The 21,195-nt window shown below is 45.2% G+C and overlaps 2 protein-coding genes across 3 annotated transcripts in view; one reads left to right on the plus strand and one right to left on the minus strand.

Moving 5' to 3' along the window:
* Positions 1-21,195, minus strand: part of PFKFB1 (6-phosphofructo-2-kinase/fructose-2,6-biphosphatase 1) — a 724,603-nt gene that overhangs the window by 312,797 nt on the left and 390,611 nt on the right. The window lies entirely within an intron of this gene.
* The window catches only part of STXBP1 (syntaxin binding protein 1), a 68,289-nt gene that overhangs the window by 42,867 nt on the left and 4,227 nt on the right, over positions 1-21,195 (plus strand). Inside the window, exons 8-19 of one of the 2 annotated variants that reach the window (XM_077283737.1) lie at positions 491-575; positions 1,085-1,215; positions 4,145-4,252; positions 4,334-4,394; positions 4,478-4,543; positions 5,394-5,474; positions 6,227-6,365; positions 6,483-6,592; positions 8,783-8,884; positions 9,087-9,172; positions 9,285-9,439; positions 16,393-16,527. In XM_077283737.1, the coding sequence (XP_077139852.1) occupies positions 491-575; positions 1,085-1,215; positions 4,145-4,252; positions 4,334-4,394; positions 4,478-4,543; positions 5,394-5,474; positions 6,227-6,365; positions 6,483-6,592; positions 8,783-8,884; positions 9,087-9,172; positions 9,285-9,439; positions 16,393-16,502 (1,234 nt within the window). In that variant the 3' untranslated portion in view covers positions 16,503-16,527. The remainder of the gene's footprint in view (positions 1-490; positions 576-1,084; positions 1,216-4,144; positions 4,253-4,333; positions 4,395-4,477; positions 4,544-5,393; positions 5,475-6,226; positions 6,366-6,482; positions 6,593-8,782; positions 8,885-9,086; positions 9,173-9,284; positions 9,440-16,392; positions 16,528-21,195) is intronic. The other variant, XM_077283736.1, reaches the window with a different exon arrangement.

Here is a 21,195-nt window from a genome sequence, read left to right on the forward strand (position 1 = left end):
GCAACATGGATGGCATCTGCGTGCTGTCCATTTTTTTTTTTTTTATAACCCCATTGACTAGAATGGGAGATTATGATCAAAATCGGACATGGGAACCTTCCCATTTTCTGTAAGAGGTTCACATTTTGACCTTTTAAAAAACATGAATAGAACGTGTAGGCGAAACACGGATGTGTGAATGAGGCCATAGAAGAGCAGATCGACCCTCTGTCTGGTCGGTCATCCCCTGTGTTTGCAGGACCGTTCTTCTCATCCATTTGGAAGCTCAGATACATCTTCTCCGAGCTTGCTCCCCGTGCCGTATGACAGCTCCATGACCAGGCTATGGGATGAGAATAAAACACTGGTGTCATATATGTGGGTGGGGGCAGAGGGTGAGCGTGGACCACGTGATATGGTGGGAGCTCTGTGCACCATGGATAGCGGGGTTCCATGTGTAAACTCGGGTGGTTATATAAGTGCAGTAATTACCCCGTGTGTTCCTCCGCAGAGATTACAAGGATAATGCAATGCTTGCACAGCTGATCCAAGATAAGCTCGATGCATACAAGGCTGACGATCCCACTATGGGGGAGGTGAGGCATGGATTCTGCTAAATGTATCGGAAAAATAGAATTGTGCATTTTTATTAAATCTTATGTCATTGTTGGACTAAATATTCAACTACTGCAGAAGAATATACGGTAACTTAGGGGCCAATACTCTATAGGGGGCTCAGCTTGTTGTGATCCGGGAGCCTCACTGTCAGGAGGTCGAGCTCGCACACCAGCGCACCATGCAGTGCAAGATGGGACACTGGTTCCCGGGATCCAGAACTCCCATCTCGGGATTGCTGGGGGTCAGACACCATGCAATCAGTAGGTTATTCCCTAGGGTGGCCTATAATTCTGAAAATGACCCTTTAATACCCTTTAATACAACACATGCAACAAAAGTCTCATTACAGAATGCCATACGAGTGCCCACCAGTGTGCCAACATGAAAGTCATAGCCTCCAAGACATAAAACACCTGCCTAATACATAATATACCGTGTGATTCGTCTTCATGATCTTCTTCTTCTTCTTGTTTTTTTCTTTGCACAGGGACCGGACAAAGCTCGCTCACAGCTCATCATCTTGGATCGTGGCTTCGATCCTTCCTCTCCAGTCCTGCATGAGTTAACGTTCCAGGCCATGAGCTACGATCTGCTTCCAGTGGAGAACGATGTCTATAAGTAAGGCAGGACGTCCTCATTTCTGGCTGTCATACATTGACATACTGAGCAGTTGTTTTTCCATGTGGATTCTTTTTTTTGTTTGCTCCGTGGTAAAATATCTGCCAGAATTTGATTGGATCATTGAAAATCCAAATGTGTGCCTCAAGATACATCAAATCTCCATCTACCATTGAGAGTGTAAGCCAAACCCAGGATTGGGTGATAAATACAGAAGTGGTGACGTGTTTCTATTATACTTTTCCTCTGATTGTTCCACTCCTGATTTTGGCTTACAAATACTGACCTTGTGAACATGGCCTTGGGCCAGTTTCACACGTCCTGATGTATGGAAAAATCGGTACCGGATGTATCAGTGTCTGTGTGTGTACTACGTGTGGCAACCGTGTGTCGCCCGTGTGCTGCATCAGTACCACACGGACGGCCCCCGGGGAAGTAGTGCTACAGTAAGCGCTGTTCCCCGGTGGCTGATACTGAAGCCGGCTGTCATCCATTCTCCCCTGCTCTGCCAGCGAGCAGCGGAGAATGAATGAATGAGAATCAGCGGGCACAGGCTCAGTAACTAGCGGTGACGTCACTGAGTCTGTTCTCGCTGCCGGCATGAACTTCTGTGACCTCAGGACCGTGGGAGAATGCTAGTGATGAGGTCACGGCAGTTCAAGCTCTGTCACGGTGATCTCATAACTTGCATTCTCCCACAGTCCTGAGGTCACAGGAGTTCATGCCGGCAGCGAGCACAGACTCGGTGACGTCACCGCTAGTTACTGAGACGGTGCCTGCTGCTTCTCAATCATTCCCCAGTAGTTTACAGCTGGGCCGGTTGCATCTTAGCACCGCTCCAGTAGTAAACTGTACATTCCCCAGATATGGATTACGCCGAGGGACTGAACGCCGGACAGGTATGGGTATATTGTTGGTTTATCATTTTAATTTTTTTACAGGAGATCGAGGGCGTCGATTGGATTAGCAGAAACAATAAAGATGGTAAAACTGTGTGGTGTCTGATTTCATTAAAATACTTTATTCTTACTGTGTGGTGTTTTTATTTAACCCTTTACCAACTATAGGATTAGTAATGGATAGGTGTCTTATTGACACCTCTCCATTACTAAGCCGGGCTTAATGTCACCTGACAATATGAAGGTGACATTAACCCCTCATTACCCCACTTGCCACCGCTACAGGGCAAGTGGGAAGAATCGGACAAATCTCCAGAATTGGCGCATCTAATAGATGCGCCTTTTCTGGGCAGCTGCGGGCTGCTGTTTTTAGGCTGGGGGGGCCCATATCCATGGCTCCTTACCAGCCTGAGAATAGCAGCCCACACCTGTGAGTTTTGCCTCGTTGGTTTAAAAATATAGGGGGGACCCCACGTTGGTTTTTCTTTCATTCATTGTCCCCTGCCCGCTGGCAGAGTAGGGGAGAATGGATGAAAGCCGTGTTCAGCACCAGCAGCCGGGGAACAGCGGCTTACAGTAGCGCTACTTCCCCGGCGGCCGTCCGTGCACACGGAGGACAGTGTGCTCTGTTCTCCGTGTGCACGTGTGTGGCACGTTTTGCAGCACGTGTGTCCAGGTGAAAACGGACATGTCTGCATGTTTTGCACGCTGTCACGCGGTCTGTGAAAACACGCTGATATGTGCATAGACCCATTCATTTGAATGGGTGTACGTGTGTCTCTGTCTCCGGTATGTGACAAAACTGTCACTACACGTACTGGAGACACTGACATGTGAAACCGGTCTTAGGCTGGTTCTACAGGGCTGGCATTCACAGTCCGAGAATGAGCTTCAACCCGAACTCAAGAGCCAGGTGTGTATGAGGCTGTCAGCGGGCCCTCCGCTGCTCCAGGTATAGGTTGTAAATGTCAGACCTGTAGAACTAATGATTCTGACTAGAAGATGTAGCTCTGATGGTGTCCGACACCGGCCTAAGTCAGGATTGCCAGCATGTGTATCAAACCGGACCACTACTATCCCTGCCCACCTCCACATCCAGCAGTTCTCTCAGCCCATCTGAGCATGCCTGTGCGCTAATGGGGAGAGGGGAGTAAGCTGCAGCTGGACACCTACAGCGGCAACTTATCTCCTGAGACCAAAAGGATCAGGCATGTTTAAATCCAACATGCCTAATCTTTCTTGCCCTCGATATCTGCTATCGGAGAAAAGTCATGAAACCCCCAATCACATTAATAGGCTCAGCTGATATTAATCTGAGCAACCTATCAGGGATATTCTCATCTCAGTACGTGATATTATATCACTGGAATATATGATCACCTAATGACCACTGTGGGACCCCTAATGATCCTGAGAATGAAGGGGCCTCAGCATTGCGTCCCCTTTCTTGTGCAGCGATGCTCATAAAAAAATGGGAATACCCTTGTGCAGAGGCAAAACTGAGCATGGGACACAGTGCTGAGACCCATAAATTCTTAGGATCGCTGGGGGTCCCGGTGGTCAGACCCAGCGTGAAATGGGCAGTGGCATTTTCTAGCCATTTGCCTTATTAACACAGATGGGAACACCCCTTTAAGTCAGTGATGGCATAAACTGATATCTTTTATAAAGCTCAGAGAACGTCTTGGTGGCTTACACTGTTTATCACTCATAGCAAGGAGCACAGTGAACCAAAGCTGCTGCAGAACCTCATTTTCAATACAATGCAATGCAATCGATTGATATAAAACACGCTTTTCCTTTTAATAAACCAGGCCGTTTTTACTTTCATGCTTCGTAGCTGCAGCTGCTGCAAAAGCTCTTTTCCTATAATATGTTAGCACTGATCTGTAACCGGCTCCTTTTGTGTATAATTTGCGCCGCTTTTCTCAGTTGGGGTCTGACATCACAATGTACCGTACACACACTTTATATACCGGCACATGCATTATATACCCGCTATTAGGTCCCAACCCCCGTTCTTTCCGCAGGTATGAGACCAGTGGTATCGGTGAGCAGCGTGTCAAGGAGGTCCTGCTAGACGAAGACGATGACCTCTGGGTGGGCCTGCGTCATAAGCACATTGCCGAGGTGTCTCAGTAAGTATTTTCCTTTCCATTACTATCAAAAGATATAAAGACTCATTAAGCGATGAGATATTGCTCTTGTCGCCCATCTAGAGAAGTGACCCGGTCTCTAAAGGATTTCTCATCCAGTAAGCGGATGAACACGGGCGACAAGGTCAGTGGTCTCTGATTCCTGTTCATGGGGGGGCTTCACCGGATGGTAGTGCCAAGTAATGGATATTATTCTGCTTTCCCCAGACCACCATGAGAGATCTCTCCCAAATGCTGAAGAAGATGCCCCAGTATCAGAAGGAGCTGAGCAAGGTGAGTGTTCATAGCCATTGACATACATAGAAAGAATGGGAGGAATTTACTAAGGCCGGCGTGTCATACTCCAGTCATAATCTATAAGATGTGCTGGAGTAAGATGTGCCTAATTTATTAAAGGCTCTGCTCCATCTGGGATATTTCTGCTATATCGATAGGATATAGTTCAAAGGTATTTTTTTAGTTTCAGAACATCCCTGTTCCCAGGAGAACTTTGTTAAAAAAAAAAACTTCCTTACTCACCCTTCCCTGGTCCAGTATTGAGGCTCTGCCACCGCTCCCAGGGTCTGTTATTGTCTGCAGCTCTGACATCATGTCAACCATGCTGCAGCCAGTCATTGAGATAAGTTATTGGCTGCAGCATTGTCGGTGAGTGCTGCAGAATATAACAGACACTGGGAGCAGAGGCAGAGACTGAGTGTTGGACCTGGGGAGGGTGAGTAAGGTTATTTTTTTTACAAACTACAGTTAGGGGACACTGGGATCCTAATCTTGAGAATGGTGCCCAACTTCGCAAGTGAGCTGACCTCATACTTTGCTCTTTCCATTCCAGAGCTCCAAAAATTGCTTTTCAATAAGCAAAATTTGCAAATTTCCTCCCCTGAAATGTTTGCCCAGCCTATACTAAATTCCACCCCCATATGTTATTTTGCGCATCTACTTGCTGAGCCCACTCATTTCCAGCCAGTGCTTCTATCATAGCCACTTGTCCTGGGTCAGGATACTCTCTAAGCGTTGTCCATCCCAGATACAGTGGGTACATACTGTATATACTCTGTATCCGCACTGTACTGTCTGCCCGTATACCGATCCTTATGCCATAGTTAACCCATTCATCTCTTCACAGTACTCCACTCACCTTCATCTAGCGGAGGACTGCATGAAGCACTATCAGGGAACTGTGGATAAACTTTGCCGTGTGGAACAGGTGAGAAATACCAACGTCTCACATACATAACGGATGATGAATTTCTCCAGTGGAGGGGTTACTGTCATTTAAAGTGTGGATATTCTTGGATAGGGCTTGTAAAAATAATCACTTTTGCAATTTACTGCATATTAAAATTTGCAGGTGTTCTTGAGATATTAAGATTTTTTGTTTTGTATACAGCTCGTTGCCTAAGAGACCGACCGCCGCTGCTGTCTAGCTTGTAAGCATTGAATGCAATGAAGCTAGCCGAGGTTAGGATGCAACAACGCACTCCAGTGTTCCTGGCCCAGCTTCAAAACAATGTGATGCTGGCCCAGATTCAAAACAGTGCTCACAAGATCAATAGAAAAGAGCTTGTAAGCACTGTGCATGTTCTGCTGTCGAGCAGCGACGGACGGTCTCCAAGGCAACGAGCTGTATACAAAACAAAAAATCTTAATATCTCAAGAACGAGCTGTAAACAAAAGAAAAGTGTTAATATCTAAAGAACGGCTGAAAATTTTAATAAGCAGTAAATTGCAGAAGCTCTGTCCGACAATACCCATGTATGAAAATGGGAATAACCCCTTTAACAATCTATAATACCTACATGATTTTTCTGCTGTAAGTCACATGTAAAAATTGCGAGGTGTGTTAATTCTGTGACTCACAGTGAAGGATCCAAGGGATAACATTTCTCCTTGCCGAGAGTGACATGCCAAGGTGAGGAGCCTTTTAAACTTTTAATTTGCCATGCTATCTTTCCTTAGGACCTTGCGATGGGTACAGATGCAGAGGGGGAGAAGATTAAGGATCCAATGAGGGCCATTGTTCCTATTCTGCTGGATGGAAATGTCACTACATATGATAAGATCCGCATCATTCTTCTGTACATCTTCCTTAAGAATGGTAAGTGCAAGCCTTCTTACCCTACTCAGTAGTGAGACCACCATGTTGTATGAAGCCCATAAATGAGTGAGTGACTACATGGAGACCCTGTAACCTTTGTTTTCCTGTTTAATTTAGGGATCACTGAGGAGAATCTGAACAAGTTGATCCAGCATGCACAGATCCCTCCAGAAGATAGCGAGATCATCACCAACATGGGGCATTTGGGTGTTCCCATCATCACTGATGTATGTGTACTTCTCAGCGGTAACGGCTGGGAGGGTACAGAGGACTAACGGGCACTGCCACTAACATAACAGGAGAACCGGAATCATGTGACAGACATGTAGTGTCACAGTTTTTAAGGTTGAAGGTAGACATAACTCCATCAAGTTCAACCCATAACCTAGGAATGCAAAACCCCATGAAACAGATGCTGACTGCCCATACTAGGAGAAACATTCCTTCCCAGCTCCACGTATGGCACTCAGACTAGTTCCCTGGATCAACGTCCCATGAAATAATCTATTATTCATAACCTGTAATCTTATATGTATCAAGAAGGGCATCTAGGCCCTCCTTGTTTAGTGAGTCAACCGTTACAGAATCATGTGGCAGCAAGTTCCAGCATCTTACTGCTTTTACAGTAAAGACTCCATAGTCTCACTGCTAGCACAGTAAAGAATTCATCGTCTCACTGTTCATATGGTAAAGAATCCATAGTCTCACTGCTTTTACAGTAAATAATCCATAGTCGCACTACTCGTACAGTAAAGAATCCATAGTCTCACTGCTCGTACTCTAAAGAATCCATAGTCTCACTGCTCGTACAGTAAAGAATTCATCGTCTCACTGTTCATATGGTAAAGAATCCATAGTCTCACTGCTTTTACAGTAAATAATCCATAGTCGCACTACTCGTACAGTAAAGAATCCATAGTCTCACTGCTCGTACTCTAAAGAATCCATAGTCTCACTGCTCGTACAGTAAAGAATCCATAGTCTCGCTCCTCATACAGTAAATAACCCATAGTCTCACTGCTCGTACTCTAAAGAATCCATAGTCTCACTGCTCGTACAGTAAGATTTCATAGTCTCACTGCTCGTACAGTAAAAAATTTATAGTCTTACTGCTCAGATGATAAAGAATCCATAGTCTCACTGCTCGTACAGTAAAGAATCCATAGTCTCACTGCTCGTACAGTAAAGAATCCAGTCTCACTGCTTGTACAGTAAAGAATCCATAGTCTCACTGCTTGTACAGTAAACAATCCATAGTCTCACTGCTTTTACAGTAAAGAATCCATAGTCTCACTGCTTGTACAGTAAAGAACCATAGTCTCACTGCTTGTACAGTAAAGAATCCATAGTCTCACTGCTTGTACAGTAAAGAATCCGTAGTCTCACTGCTCTTACAGTAAAGAATCCATAGTCTCACTGCTTGTACAGTAAAGAATCCATAGTCTCACTGCTTGCACAGTAAAGAATCCATAGTCTCACTGCTTGTACAGTAAAGTATCCATAGTCTCACTGCTCTTACAGTAAAGAATCCATAGTCTCACTACTCTTACAATAAAGAATCCACAGTGTCACTGCTTGTACTGTAAAGAATCCATAGTCTCACTGCTTGTACAGTAAACAATCCATAGTCTCACTGCTTTTACAGTAAAGAATTCATAGTTTCACTGCTTGTACAGTAAAGAATCCATAGTCTCACTGCTTGTACAGTAAAGAATCCATAGTCTCACTGCTTGTTCAGTAAACAATCCATAGTCTCACTGCTTGTACAGTAAAGAATCCATAGTCTCACTGCTTGTACAGTAAAGAATCCATAGTCTCACTGCTTGTACAGTAAAGAATCCATAGTCTCACTGCTTGTACAGTAAAGAATCCATAGTCTCACTGCTCGTACAGTAAAGAATCCATAGTCTCACTGCTCTTACAGTAAAGAATCCATAGTCTCACTGCTTGTACAGTAAAGAATCCACAGTGTCACTGCTTGTACTGTAAAGAATCCATAGTCTCACTGCTTGTACTGTAAAGAATCCATAGTCTCACTGCTTGTACTGTAAAGAATCCATAGTCTCACTGCTTGTACAGTAAAGAATCTGCATCCGTGATGATGATGATTAAACTTCTTTCCTCTACACGTAGAGGATGCCCCCTTGTCCCAGCCGCAAGCCTAGGTGTAAAAAGACCATTCCACAGATCTCTGTGCCGTCCCCTCATATATTTGTACATTGTAATAAGCCTTGACTTTTCTGGTTAATATTCCGGACACCTTTATTACAATAGATTAGTTTATCTGGTGTAATTAGTTGGACAATTCAGCAATGAAGAATTGGAGGCAGAGGAAAATCTGAGGAGGTATTTGGGAAATTCTAAGTATCTTCTTGAATGACACTTTGGCAAATATTAACAATTTCTTAAATCTTTAGTCGACACTTCGTCGCAGGAGCAAACCAGACCGCAAGGAGAGGATCAGTGAGCAGACCTATCAGCTGTCCAGATGGACACCGGTTGTGAAAGACATCATGGAGGTGAGTGGACGGGCGCAGAGGCGGCCATCTTCCCCATGGTGCCCTGAGGCTCTTGGTGTCCATGCAGGAATGTGGTAATGGAAAGAAGAATAGAAATAGAAATCTCAGCTCTAACAAAGTCACGATCCATTCAATTGGTGCCATTTTTAGTTATTTTTTTTATCCTTTTTTTTTTCTTATTTCCAAAATGCGGCTAACCTAGGACACGATTGATGACAAGCTGGACACCAAGCATTACCCGTACATCTCCACCCGCTCCTCTGCCTCTTTTAGTACAACGGCTGTAAGGTGGGTGCCGGTCTTACCTATGAGCAATGGAAATAATATCTCATCTAAAACCAGATGAATTCCAAAAAATAATGGAAAATAAAGACAGAATAAATGACTGTTCTATTCGCAGTGCCCGCTATGGACACTGGCACAAGAACAAGGCCCCAGGGGAATACCGCGCTGGCCCTCGTCTGATCATCTTCATCCTGGGAGGAGTGGGTCTCAGCGAAATGCGCTGTGCATATGAGGTATCACAGGCCAGCGGCAAGTGGGAAGTGCTCATAGGTGAGTGGCGGACATATATCATCTGCGTACACCGGGCGGTATATGGGGGTCATCCAATGACTGTATATAAGGCTTCCTTTACTGTGTGTATGTTACTACGTATGTTTGCCTATTAATATACACCTGGCGCTTCCACCATGTAAGTATATGTAAGTTCTGTGTGCGTTCTTCCGCTTGTGTGTCTGCTGTGTGTCCTATGTTTTATATATCGTATGTGTGAGTCTGCTCTGCTTCGGTCTGGCTGCTAATACAGTAGATTACATTTCGCCCCCTCTTTACCTGCAAAATACTAAACCTGTTCCCTTATAATGTAATAGAGATGTGTTATGATCTGGTGGCCTAAGAGCAGCATGGGACGTACTCTGGAGAAGGTGGTACCTATACTGACCGCAGACCCTGAACCTAACACCGAAACTAGAAGTAGCTGTGGAATGTACCTAGCGCTCCCTAGACATCTCGACACAGCCGGAGGACTAATTACCCCTAGAGATAGAAAAGGGAAAACTATCTTGCCTCAGAGAAAATCCCCAAAGAACAGGCAGCCCCCCACAAATAATATTGACTGTGAGAGGAGAGGGAAAAAACATACACAGACTGAAATGAGAATTTAGCAAAGGAGGCCACTTCTAGCTAATTAGAAAGGACAGGACAGAGTACTATGCGGTCAGTATTAAAAACTAGAAAATATCCACCACAGACAATACAAAAACTCCACAGCTAACTAAAGATATGGAGGGTATATCTGCATCTCCAGAGATTCCAGCTTGGCTAAAAAAATCCTAATACAGACCAAGCTGGACAAGACAAAACATAGAAAGGAACTGAGCAATAAGACCACAACATGTGGACAGCAAATCAAGGCCAGAACTTATCTTTGATGAAAAGAACTGCAAAGCAGAAGGAACCAGGCAGGGATGTGAATCCTCCAGGAACAATGGACAACTGGCACTGACTAAAGGGTGAAGCAAGACTAAATAGCCCCGTCCAAATTGCAAAAGGTGAAAACACCTGATAAATGCTGTGATTCAGAGACAGCAGCGCTACCACTTACAACCACCGGAGGGAGCCCAAGAGCAGAATTCACAACAGAGATGATAGTGGCCAATGCCATAAATGACACTCCTCCAGAGTGTTAGCTCTCCTTCCTTCCTGGCTTTTTATATACACTGCTCAAAAAATCAAGGGAACACGAAAATCCCACATCCTAGATATCACTGAATGAAATATTCCAGTTGTAAATCTTTATTCATTACATAGTGGAATGTGTTGAGAACGATAAAACATAAAAACGATCAACGTAAATCACAACTAATATCCCACGGCGGTCTGGAGTTGGAATTATGCTCAAAATCAATGTGCAAAATGAAGTTACAGGCTGATCCAACTTCAGTGGAAATGCCTCAAGACAAGTAAATGATGCTCAGTAGTGTGTGTGGCCTCCACGTGCCTGTATGATCTCCATACAATGCCTGGGCATGCTCCTGATGAGGCGGCGGATGGTCTCCTGAGGGATCTCCTCCCAGACCTGGACTAAAGCATCCGCCAACTCCTGGACAGTCTGTGGTGCAACGTGACGTTGGTGGATGGAACGAGACATGATGTCCCAGATGTGCTCATTCAGATTCAGGTCTTGGGAACGGGCGGGCCAGTCCATAGCTTCAATGCCTTCATCTTGCAGGAACTGCTGACACACTCCAGCCACATGAGGTCTGGCATTGTCCTGCATTAGGAGGAACCCAGGGCCAACCGCACCAGCATATGGTCTCACAAGGGGTTTGAGGATCTCATCTCGGTACCTAATGGCAGTCAGGCTACCTCTGGCGAGCACATGGAGGGCTGTGCGGCCCTCCAAAGAAATGCCACCCCACACCATTACTGACCCACTGCCAAACCGGTCATGCTGAAGGATGTTGCAGGCAGCAGATCGCTCTCCACGGTGTCTCCAGACTATGTCACTTCTGTCACATGTGCTCAGTGGGAACCTGCTTTCATCTGTGAAGAGCACAGGGCGCCAGTGGCGAATTTGCCAATCCTGGTGTTCTGTGTCAAATCACAAGCGTCCTGCACGATGTTGGGCTGTGAGCACAACCCCCATCTGTGGACAGTGGGCACTCAGACCATCCTCATGGAGTCGGTTTCTAACCGTTTGTGCAGACACATGCACATTTGTGGCCTGCTGGAGGTCATTTTGCAGGGCTCTGGCAGTGCTCCTCCTGTTCCTCCTTGCACGAAGGCTGAGGCAGCGGTCCTGCTGCTGGGTTGTTACCCTCCTACGTCCCCCTCCACATCTCTTGGTGTGCTGGCCTGTCTCCTGGTAGCACCTCCAGGCTCTGGACACTACGCTGACAGACACAGCAAACCTTCTTGCCACAACTCGCATTGATGTGCCATCCTGGATGAGCTGCACTACCTGAGCTACTTGTGTGGGTTGTAGAGTCCGTTTCATGGTACCACGAGTGTGAAAGCACAACCAACATTCAAAAGTGACCAAAGCATCATCCAGAAAGCATTGGTACTGAGATGTGGTCTGTGGCCCCCACCTGCAGAACCACTCCTTTATTGAGGGTGTCTTGATAATTGCAGTCTGTTGTCTATTTCATTTGCACAACAGCATGTGAAATTGATTGTCAAACAGTGTTGCTTCCTAAGGGGACAGTTTGATTATACAGTGTATATCCTTGTTAGCAGAATTACTCTTTTTTGGGGCTCATGCAGACGTCGGACCGATCACAGACTGTCCACAGGTCTGCCACCCTGGGAAGCTGTCTAGGCTGTCTAGGCTTTGGAGACCCGTGGACAGTCCATGCATTGTGTCCCGTGCCCGGACCATGTTTCACAGATGTCTGCATGAGCCCAGAGGAGTGTGAGAATAATACGCTAATACGGCTGCAAGGAATATCAATACTCTACTGCGATCCTGTCAGCAACATACATGATGCCGTTTACATTCCTCACAGACCAATGATCAGTGGCTCCGGCTCAGCTGCGCTGCTCAGTGTACTCTATTGGGGTCATGAATTGGCTTCTTTCTAATGACCCCATAAGATGGCCATATACAGGATATTGGTCCCGACTCCCCCATACACATGGATGCTCGGCTCGGTCTGTAAGAACGGCTTATCTCCCCTTAAAACATCTATACTCCCCAACATCACCTGTTGAGGAGCACCCCATATTATACAAATTAATTCACAAGTCACAGCCCATCGGCCAAAACTTTGGTCTGTGGCCGCTGAATGGGAGAAGGAGAACCCCGTCCGCAACTCTTCTCAGCGTCATCATTGCAGCATGACTTACATGTGCCGTCTCGCCAGGTCGGCTATTCCTGTATAGCGGCCACAGATCACTCTTATGGCCGATGGACTGTGACGTGCTCGTCGATTTGCGCGGATGCAGTCAGGTAAGAGACGGCTCTCCCGCTCAATAGCCAGTGACCATTGTCGTGGTCGATGGGCTGGATTGTCCCAATCGATTTGCACCAACTGTACCCCATACACATCAGATGGCCGGCTGGTCATCCCTTTTGCTTTTTCAAATTGTTCATGAAAAGGCTAATTTTTTAATTCCTGAACGGACCGCACAGGGGGTGCACTGTTTCCAGTCCTGAACTGAACGCACAGGGGCGCACTGTTTCCAGTCCTGAACGGGCCGCACAGGGGGTGCACTGTTTCCAGTCCTGAACGGACCGCACAGGGGGCGCACTGTTTCCAGTCCTGAACGGACCGCACAGGTGGCGCAATGTTTCCAGTCCTGAACGGACCGCACAGGGGGCGCACTGTTTCCAGTCCTGAACGGACCGCACAGGGGGCGCACTGTTTCCAGTCCTGAACGGACCGCACAGGGGGCGCACTGTTTCCAGTCCTGAACGGACCGCACAGGTGGCGCAATGTTTCCAGTCCTGAACTGAACGCACAGGGGCGCACTGTTTCCAGTCCTGAACGGGCCGCACAGGGGGTGCACTGTTTCCAGTCCTGAACAGACCGCACAGGGGGCGCACTGTTTCCAGTCCTGAACGGACCGCACAGGTGGCGCAATGTTTCCAGTCCTGAACGGACCGCACAGGGGGCGCACTGTTTCCAATCCTGAACGGACCGCACAGGGGGCGCACTGTTTCCAGTCCTGAACGGACCGCCCAGGGGGCGCATTGTTTCCAGTCCTGAACTGACCGCACAGGGGGCGCACTGTTTCCAGTCCTGAACGGACCGCACAGGGGACGCACTGTTTCCAGTCCTGAACTGACCGCACAGGGGGCACACTGTTTCCAGTCCTGAGCGGACCGCACAGGGGGCGCACTGTTTCCAGTCCGTTCACACGGATGTGTCAGAGATACTTGCGTGTCTGTAGCTGCAGGGTGAATGGATGGGTGTTGGCGCATGTGCCCAGCCGCGTGTGTGCTGTACGTGCCTGCCTCCATGTTGGTCTCTTTCTTACTGAAGCTCCTGTGTGAAGTCTGTCTGTTCTCTATACTTCTGGTCTCTGACTGTCTCTTTTGCCGTCTCTGACATTTTTCACGAGGTGAGAAAACGACGCCTTTTTTCCGTTGTTTTTTTTCTTCATGCAGAAAACCTGTTGTATTTTATATTTCAGGCAAAATTAATGTGATTTTATGAAAATTTGTGCCCCCTGTACTTCTAAAGACGCTTTGAACTGTGCGGGATTTTTTTTTCCTTTCCCTGTAAAATTCTGAAAAAATGCATGTAACAAAATATGTATTTTTAAGTACAGAATCTCAGCTTTTCTGCACTAAAAAACACCAAAATTGTGCGTCAAAATGCAGAAAAAAAGCAGCAAAAAATCAAAGCAAGAGGCTATTGTATATTTTAGTGCATAACAACATGCACCGGTGGGATCATGGCCTAAGTTGTTGTTTTTTTCCCCTCAGTATACAGGTACAGGAAAAAAAATCTACAGCAAATGCATTACGTCCATGCGAATTCGTCATGGATTTGACTGTAGATTTGCTGTGGATATCGCCCCACATTTTGTAAAAAGTGATGAAATCTGCAGTGAAAATCCTCAGCATAAATTGAGAATTCCTACAGATTTACCATCATTTTCCCATGTTTAATCCTTGCAAATTTTTTTCTGCAATGTGGGGATGATATTTGGCAAAATTTTATCTAACAAGCTGCAAATTTCCCACCTGAAAATCCATAAAGTTTTCTCCCACTACGTAGGAAGTGGGAAAGTGTCGGGTCCCTGTGGAGAGCGCCGTTTTCTCACCTTCGGAGGAGTGTCTGTCTGAAGTCTCTTATTTGACCCTTGTTTGTTTCTGTTTTGTGCAGAGTTTCGTCTTTCGCTGTCCTTTGTGCGCTTCTGTCTGTTTCCCCCTCTGCTAATCACCATTTCTTCCATTTTTCACCATCGCTCACCTTTCTGCTGCAGTTTTCTTTTTGTCTTCCATGCTTCTGACATATTATCCTACGTGTGTGCCCCCCATCTTCTTCTGCACCCCTATACTCTTAGAGTTTGCACCTTTAGTGGCTTTAAGGGGTTTCCCGGTATTGGAAAATCCCTGTCCCGTCTATGGGTTTTAAAATCCAGCGCCGAGTCCCCACCGCTGCTCCCGCTGTCGGTTATTGTCTGCAGCGCTGACATGATATCGACAGTGCTGCAGACAATCAGTGAGCTCAGCAGCTCTCGAGCTTCTCAGATCACTGATTGTCTGCAGCACTAACATGATATCGACAGTGCTGCAGACAATCAGTGAGCTCAGCAGCTCTCAAACTTCTAAGATCACTGATTGGCTGCAGCGCTGCAATAACAGACGTCAAGAGCAGTGGCTAGGGCTCAGCATTGGACCCAAGGAGGGAGAGTAAACAGGGTTTTCTGAAACCGGATCATGTCTTGGGCTACTTGCACTCCTCAGTTTACTGTGTCACACGGTTGCTGCCTTTTCTTCGTCCTATGGGGACCCGAAGCCTTAACCTTCTTTTTTGAGCTTCCCTACATAATGTAAAAAGTAACGTAACTGGTGCCAAAACTTTTGGAGGTACTGTACAGAAAATAATAGGGAAGGGCCCAAAGTGTCCCTGCAGTTTCAGAATAAGCGGTTGGTGCAGATGAGGAGTAACACTGTTTCCGGCCGTTACGTGACTCGTTACCTGCATTGTTAGCAGTTATTTCTAGTCTTGGTACGAATCGGTTTGCAGGACCTGGTATAATCTGTGGCCGCTGGACAGGAACCCTTAAAACCACATCTTTCACCTGCCAGGTTCATCTTTTAATTAGTCGGCCTGGCACAACATCATGCCATCAGGTAAGACGCGGTTTTCAGGAGTCAAACGGCCGCCAAATCTAGTTATTCCCTCTAAAGTGGAAGCCTCAGTAGTTTCAGCTCGTGGGTTTCTCCTTTTGGTTTTCCTCCAGCTCCTCCTACCTTCCCTATCTATGCAGTTTTATAGCAGCATGTGATTTCACCCATCACTGCAGACAGATTCGTAGACAGATTTGAGCAATGGAATGAGTGTAGGGACGAATAGGAAGTTGCAGGCCATATAAAAATTCCTGATCAATCTTCTCTTGACATTGGGCGAGACCTGGGGGGTCCCCATAAGCGTTAGACATCTGATGACTATTCATCTATGGGTACGGTTAAGAAGTTTGCCGGTCAAAAGGAGATAGCAGTAGCCTAGAATTTTCTGTAACGTACCTCCATGAATTTATACTACTTTTATGTATGGTTTTTATCATTTTTTTTTCTTTGCCTTTCATTCTCAGCTTTATCACTACATCCAGCTTCTTCCTTTACGGTTTCTTCAATATTTTTCTCTCCATTCTTTCTCCTCCCGTCATCTGACCTGCAGCCGTCCCATCATTGCTCTGGACCTCTGGTCGACCATTACTTTCTGTATTGCCTTACTTCTTCTTCCACAGCCCCCCCTCTCCTTCCCTTCCCCCGCTCCTCCCTCTCCGTGTTAGGCCTTTGTCAGCCCCCCTCTCTTCTCTCACAGGTTCCACTCACATATTAACACCCATCAAATTCCTTCAAGACCTCAGACACCCAGACTTCCGAGACAGCAGTCGGGTGTCATTCGAGGACCCGGCTCCCATCATGGAGTGAGGTCTAACGAGCTGGGACAAAAAAAGTAAAGAGAGACTTTAATACCCCACTCCAAACACCCCACCCTTCGTGGATTTCTCTGCCCCACTCACCCTCAGCTCGGACATCACCGATTAATTTCACTTGTTTTTTTACAATAAGAAAATGCTTGCTGGTTTTATTTATTTTTATTTTTTGTTAATTTGTGTTTGAAAATGTCATTATGGTAACTATTGAAAATGTTTCCTTCCATCCATCGCTGATCATGAAACTTGGCGATTGACCTGTGCTGCCATCTTTCCATTGTGCTTGTTGGATCATGATCTCATACCGCTTGCCCCAACTCTGCTTTCAGGTCGCTGTTCCACTATGGCTTCTGTCCTTCATCCCGTCCTCCATTTCCATAAAATCATTCATTTCTCACTATAGTATCTTTCATTGGGATCTCATGACCCCTGTTCACCAGCTGGAAGAGACCGCCATAATCAGTGGAGGGGTGGTCCCATTTATGAGCTTTCCTTCCATTGAGGTCTAAAGTAAGTACAGTTGGCCATAGACTCCAAAGGGATATTCCCATCTCCAAGATCCTATCCCAATATGTAGTAGGTGTAATAATAATAATATTAGCCAATACCTCCAATTAGAAATGTAGTTTAGTTCTTCTGATTTGCTATGCGTTTCCTCATGTGCAGACATTGCAGGACCCTAGGTATCTATGATTACGACCAATAGCTAACTGTCACTATATCAGTGGTCGTAACCATGGATACCTAAGGTCCTGCACATGAGGAAAGACATAGAGAATCAGAAACACTATACCACATTACTAATTGGAGGTATTTGCTAATATTATTATTATTTCACATACTACATATTGGAATCGGATTTTGGAGATGGGAATACTCCTTTAAGATATCTATTGGGCCAACTGCTTGTCCTCCTGACTCCCTTGTACACTAGGGAGCATCGCGCATGCACATTTATTTTGAGGTTAGGGGGGAATAATCCGGTGTTTTAGACACCTCTGTCTGCAGCTTATCTCCAGTTAGTGCAAAACGATCAGGCATATTGAAATCAAATATGCCCTATCCATGTTCTCTTGACATCTGGGGGAGATTTTGTGGTCCCCATAAAAATTAGATGACTATTTGTCCAATATGTATGGGTACCTTTAAAGGGTTTCACTGGTCAATTGGTAAATTCAGCAGTAAGAATAAAATCATGTATACTCACCCCTGATTGTCTTAGTGACTCCAGAGCTGCCAAGCCATGATTGGTGAGCTGTTACCTGACCGCTGCAGACACTCAGTCAGCAGCAGCAGTCTTGTCACTGGTGGTCCATGATGTCACTGATCCCGCAGGGATTCTTTTATTGTTTTAACTCCTTGACTGTCCACTGTCAAATTTACCTTAAGAGCGGAGAACCCCTTTAATGCAATGAAAATACACAATCATACCCAAAATCTAAGTGGTTTACCTTTAGTTCATGCCTCTTTGCCAGGAGCAAAGAAATTCATAAGATCTGTGAAACTGAGAAAATTCTGTCTATCTCCATCTTACAGGGGTCGTCCACCGCTCGATTTACTTCTGCGGAATTGTCAGAACGCGAAGTCCACCAGTCCCATACAAGTAACTGGATTGGTGGTGCACGTATGCCCTACAGGGGACTTTGGGACCCCCCATTCTCTGTGTCATGGGAGTTTCTGCAGTCAAACCTGTGTTCGGATATGTGTACACTGAGTTTTCGGAGCTGTTTTGAGGAATTTTGCATCTTTGCTCCAAAACTCAGCAAACATTCTCGGTGTATCCACACCCTGAAGGTTTTTTTGGGGGGGATCTAAGGATAGGCCATCAATATATGATCAGTTCTGATCACTTGGACCTCCACAGATCAGCTAATGGGTTGACTGGTGAAGGGTCCCAGCAGTCGGACCCCCGCCGTTCACACATTTATGGAAGACATATACCCAACAATATTATTGATGACTCTCCGCAAATGTAACGTATGGTCTCCTTCCTACCTATATCCATTACCATCCCTTCTCCATCTTTCATCCGCGATCCCTTGTTTCATCCTTTCAAACATTTTCAAGCATTTTGCTCAGCCAGCGGTTCACTTGTCAGCCCCACAACAATCTCTGTAAGTTTTAATATACAGTGGGGCGGATGCAGCACCCCCTCCCCCCCAAAAAAAACAAAACACATTGCCACTGGTTGCATGAAGTCATGTTTCACCAATCAAGGCAAGGAACGCTCGCTCTTAACCTGCTATGGCAGAGAAGGGGTTAATGTCCGAGTAGTCAGTACGAGACCGGTCTAACCTGCGCCTGTCGCCTGCGCGAATAAGGAGGGAAACGGACCGGCACCAAATTTTATTCTTCGGAGGATTTAATAAGGACTAACGACATCAGTGACCGAGTACGCCGTCCGTCCTCAGTGAATTAGTAGCGGAACCATGACGGTCTCCGGTGCGCGGTGACGGGCACATTTTAATTGGTCCCCGTTAATGTAAACTAGACTGAATGTCACCTTTTCTTACACAACCTGTTTGTACGCATTTATATTAATGATATATTATAATCTGGTCTAAAAAATCTATATATATAACCGTAACCCACGAGGGAGGAATCATGGCCAAGTTTGCCGGTAAAGGTGCCATTCGCCTGGTTCGTGCTACCATCTCCTCATTTACCCAGTGACGTCTGTTCCATTAACCCCTTCTCTCCACGGGGAGGTGGCAGGTTTTGGGCTCACGCAAGTCACTTCTTACGTTTTTCGCTCGTTCACGGGATCTGTGCATGTCATGGATTCCACGTCAGCAAGCATTGAATTTATTGAGGGTGATGGTGGGGGTGGTGGTTGGTTTGGCACAAAAAAAATGTTTTGTATTTGTTATCTTATAGGGGAGTTGGGTGGGATATCCAAAAGGACATTGCATGCTGGGAATTATGGGAAGGCTTTTAATGTTCACCTAGTTATGTGGTTTGTATATGACACTGTCAGCCACACTTAGGACATAGAAAATGCATTATCCTGGCCACAAAGGAGCAAAAAGTACAGTAAAAGTTTGGGGTGTTTTGTGAGATACCTCCTATGCAAGTTCTGATAATTTGCTGTGGGCACCTGCAATTGTTTATAGGGAATGTGTCATCAAAAAACTACCCATTGTTTAAATTAAGTTTTTGTGTTAAATGCATTTTTTAATCATTTTTGGTGAGGTTTTTTTTCATTTCACAATCTTTATTAAAAATGAAAAATGTTGCAATTCTCACACTGGCCACTAGAGCTTTTTTATACTGTACTTTCCTGTTCTTTCAGGAAACAATACATGTACATTAGCCACAATAATCAGATTGTATCTTTTGTACTGACGCATTTAATGAGCGTGTGCAAAGTCATTGTGAAGCGAGGGGGAGGAGGTCAGCCATGAGATCACCTATTGTGACTGATAGATCCTGTGTTATCAGCTGGGTAGATCTGTGTTACCAGTAATTGTAATCCTGTCTCTGCTGATAACGAGTCTGCTGAAAACTCTTCCTGAAAGGACAGGACATATGAGATGAAAATAGCCCTAGTGGTCCATGGAAAATTGTAAGATTATTCATTTTAATTATTAATAAACAACATTGCAAATATATTTTAAAAAAAATCCATGTATCACAAAACCTGATTTAAACAATAGGTAATTCCCTTTAAGGGCTTATGGAAATGGAATATCACAGAGCTCAGGGTCCTAAAAGGGTTGTCTCAGTTGAATATACCAGTTGGTTATGCTGTAAATGTCCAGCAGATGGGGTCCCACTTCTGGGTTCTATTTTGAGAACAGGGGCTTGGCGCACTGTGTAGAATACAGAAGTGCCTGTCTGTGTGCAGCTCATTTATTTATCCAGCAATTTTTGGATCTTTTGTAGAAATGAATAGAGAAAAAGACGCACATTCGCAACCACCTCTCTGTCATACAGAATGCACCAGAGCCCCACTTGAGAAAAATGTAAAATGTAACATTTATGGCATATCCTATCAATATGCAACCCGTAAGGAATCCATAGATAGTCCATGCACTGCTGTACAGTTCCTTCAGAGTTTAATATCGCATGATATGGGACATGCCACATCAGAAGGCATGCTGTATTAGCCCATAGCGGTCCCTCAGCACCATGTTATGGATCCATATAAAAACCATCTTGCAATGCAGCCATGAGCACGAGCTCTTAGAAGTAGTTTTTCCTCAGTTAATGAAAATTGAACATATGGCCGAGGAAACCATTTATTGCTGATTTATTTGTCGTACAATGTGGTCCTAAGTGAGTCTGACACCTACTATAATACATGACCTGTGATCTTCAGTTTTGAGCTATGACATCCCTTATTAATGTCTAGAGGGGGATACCAGGTTCAACTACATACCTTCTCAAAAAATTAGCATATAGTGTTAAATTTCATTATTTACCATAATGTAATGATTACAATTAAACTGTCATATATTATAGATTCATTATCCACCAACTGAAATTTGTCAGGTCTTTTATTGTTTTAATACTGATGATTTTGGCATACAACTCCTGAAAACCCAAAAAACCTGTCTCAATAAATTAGCATATCAAGAAAAGGTTCTCTAAACGACCTATTACCCTAATCTTCTGAATCAACTAATTAACTCTAAACACATGCAAAAGATACCTGAGGCTTTTAAAAACTCCCTGCCTGGTTCATT

This window comes from Ranitomeya variabilis, chromosome 2, assembly GCF_051348905.1.
Source record: "Ranitomeya variabilis isolate aRanVar5 chromosome 2, aRanVar5.hap1, whole genome shotgun sequence".
NCBI lineage: Eukaryota > Metazoa > Chordata > Amphibia > Anura > Dendrobatidae > Ranitomeya > Ranitomeya variabilis.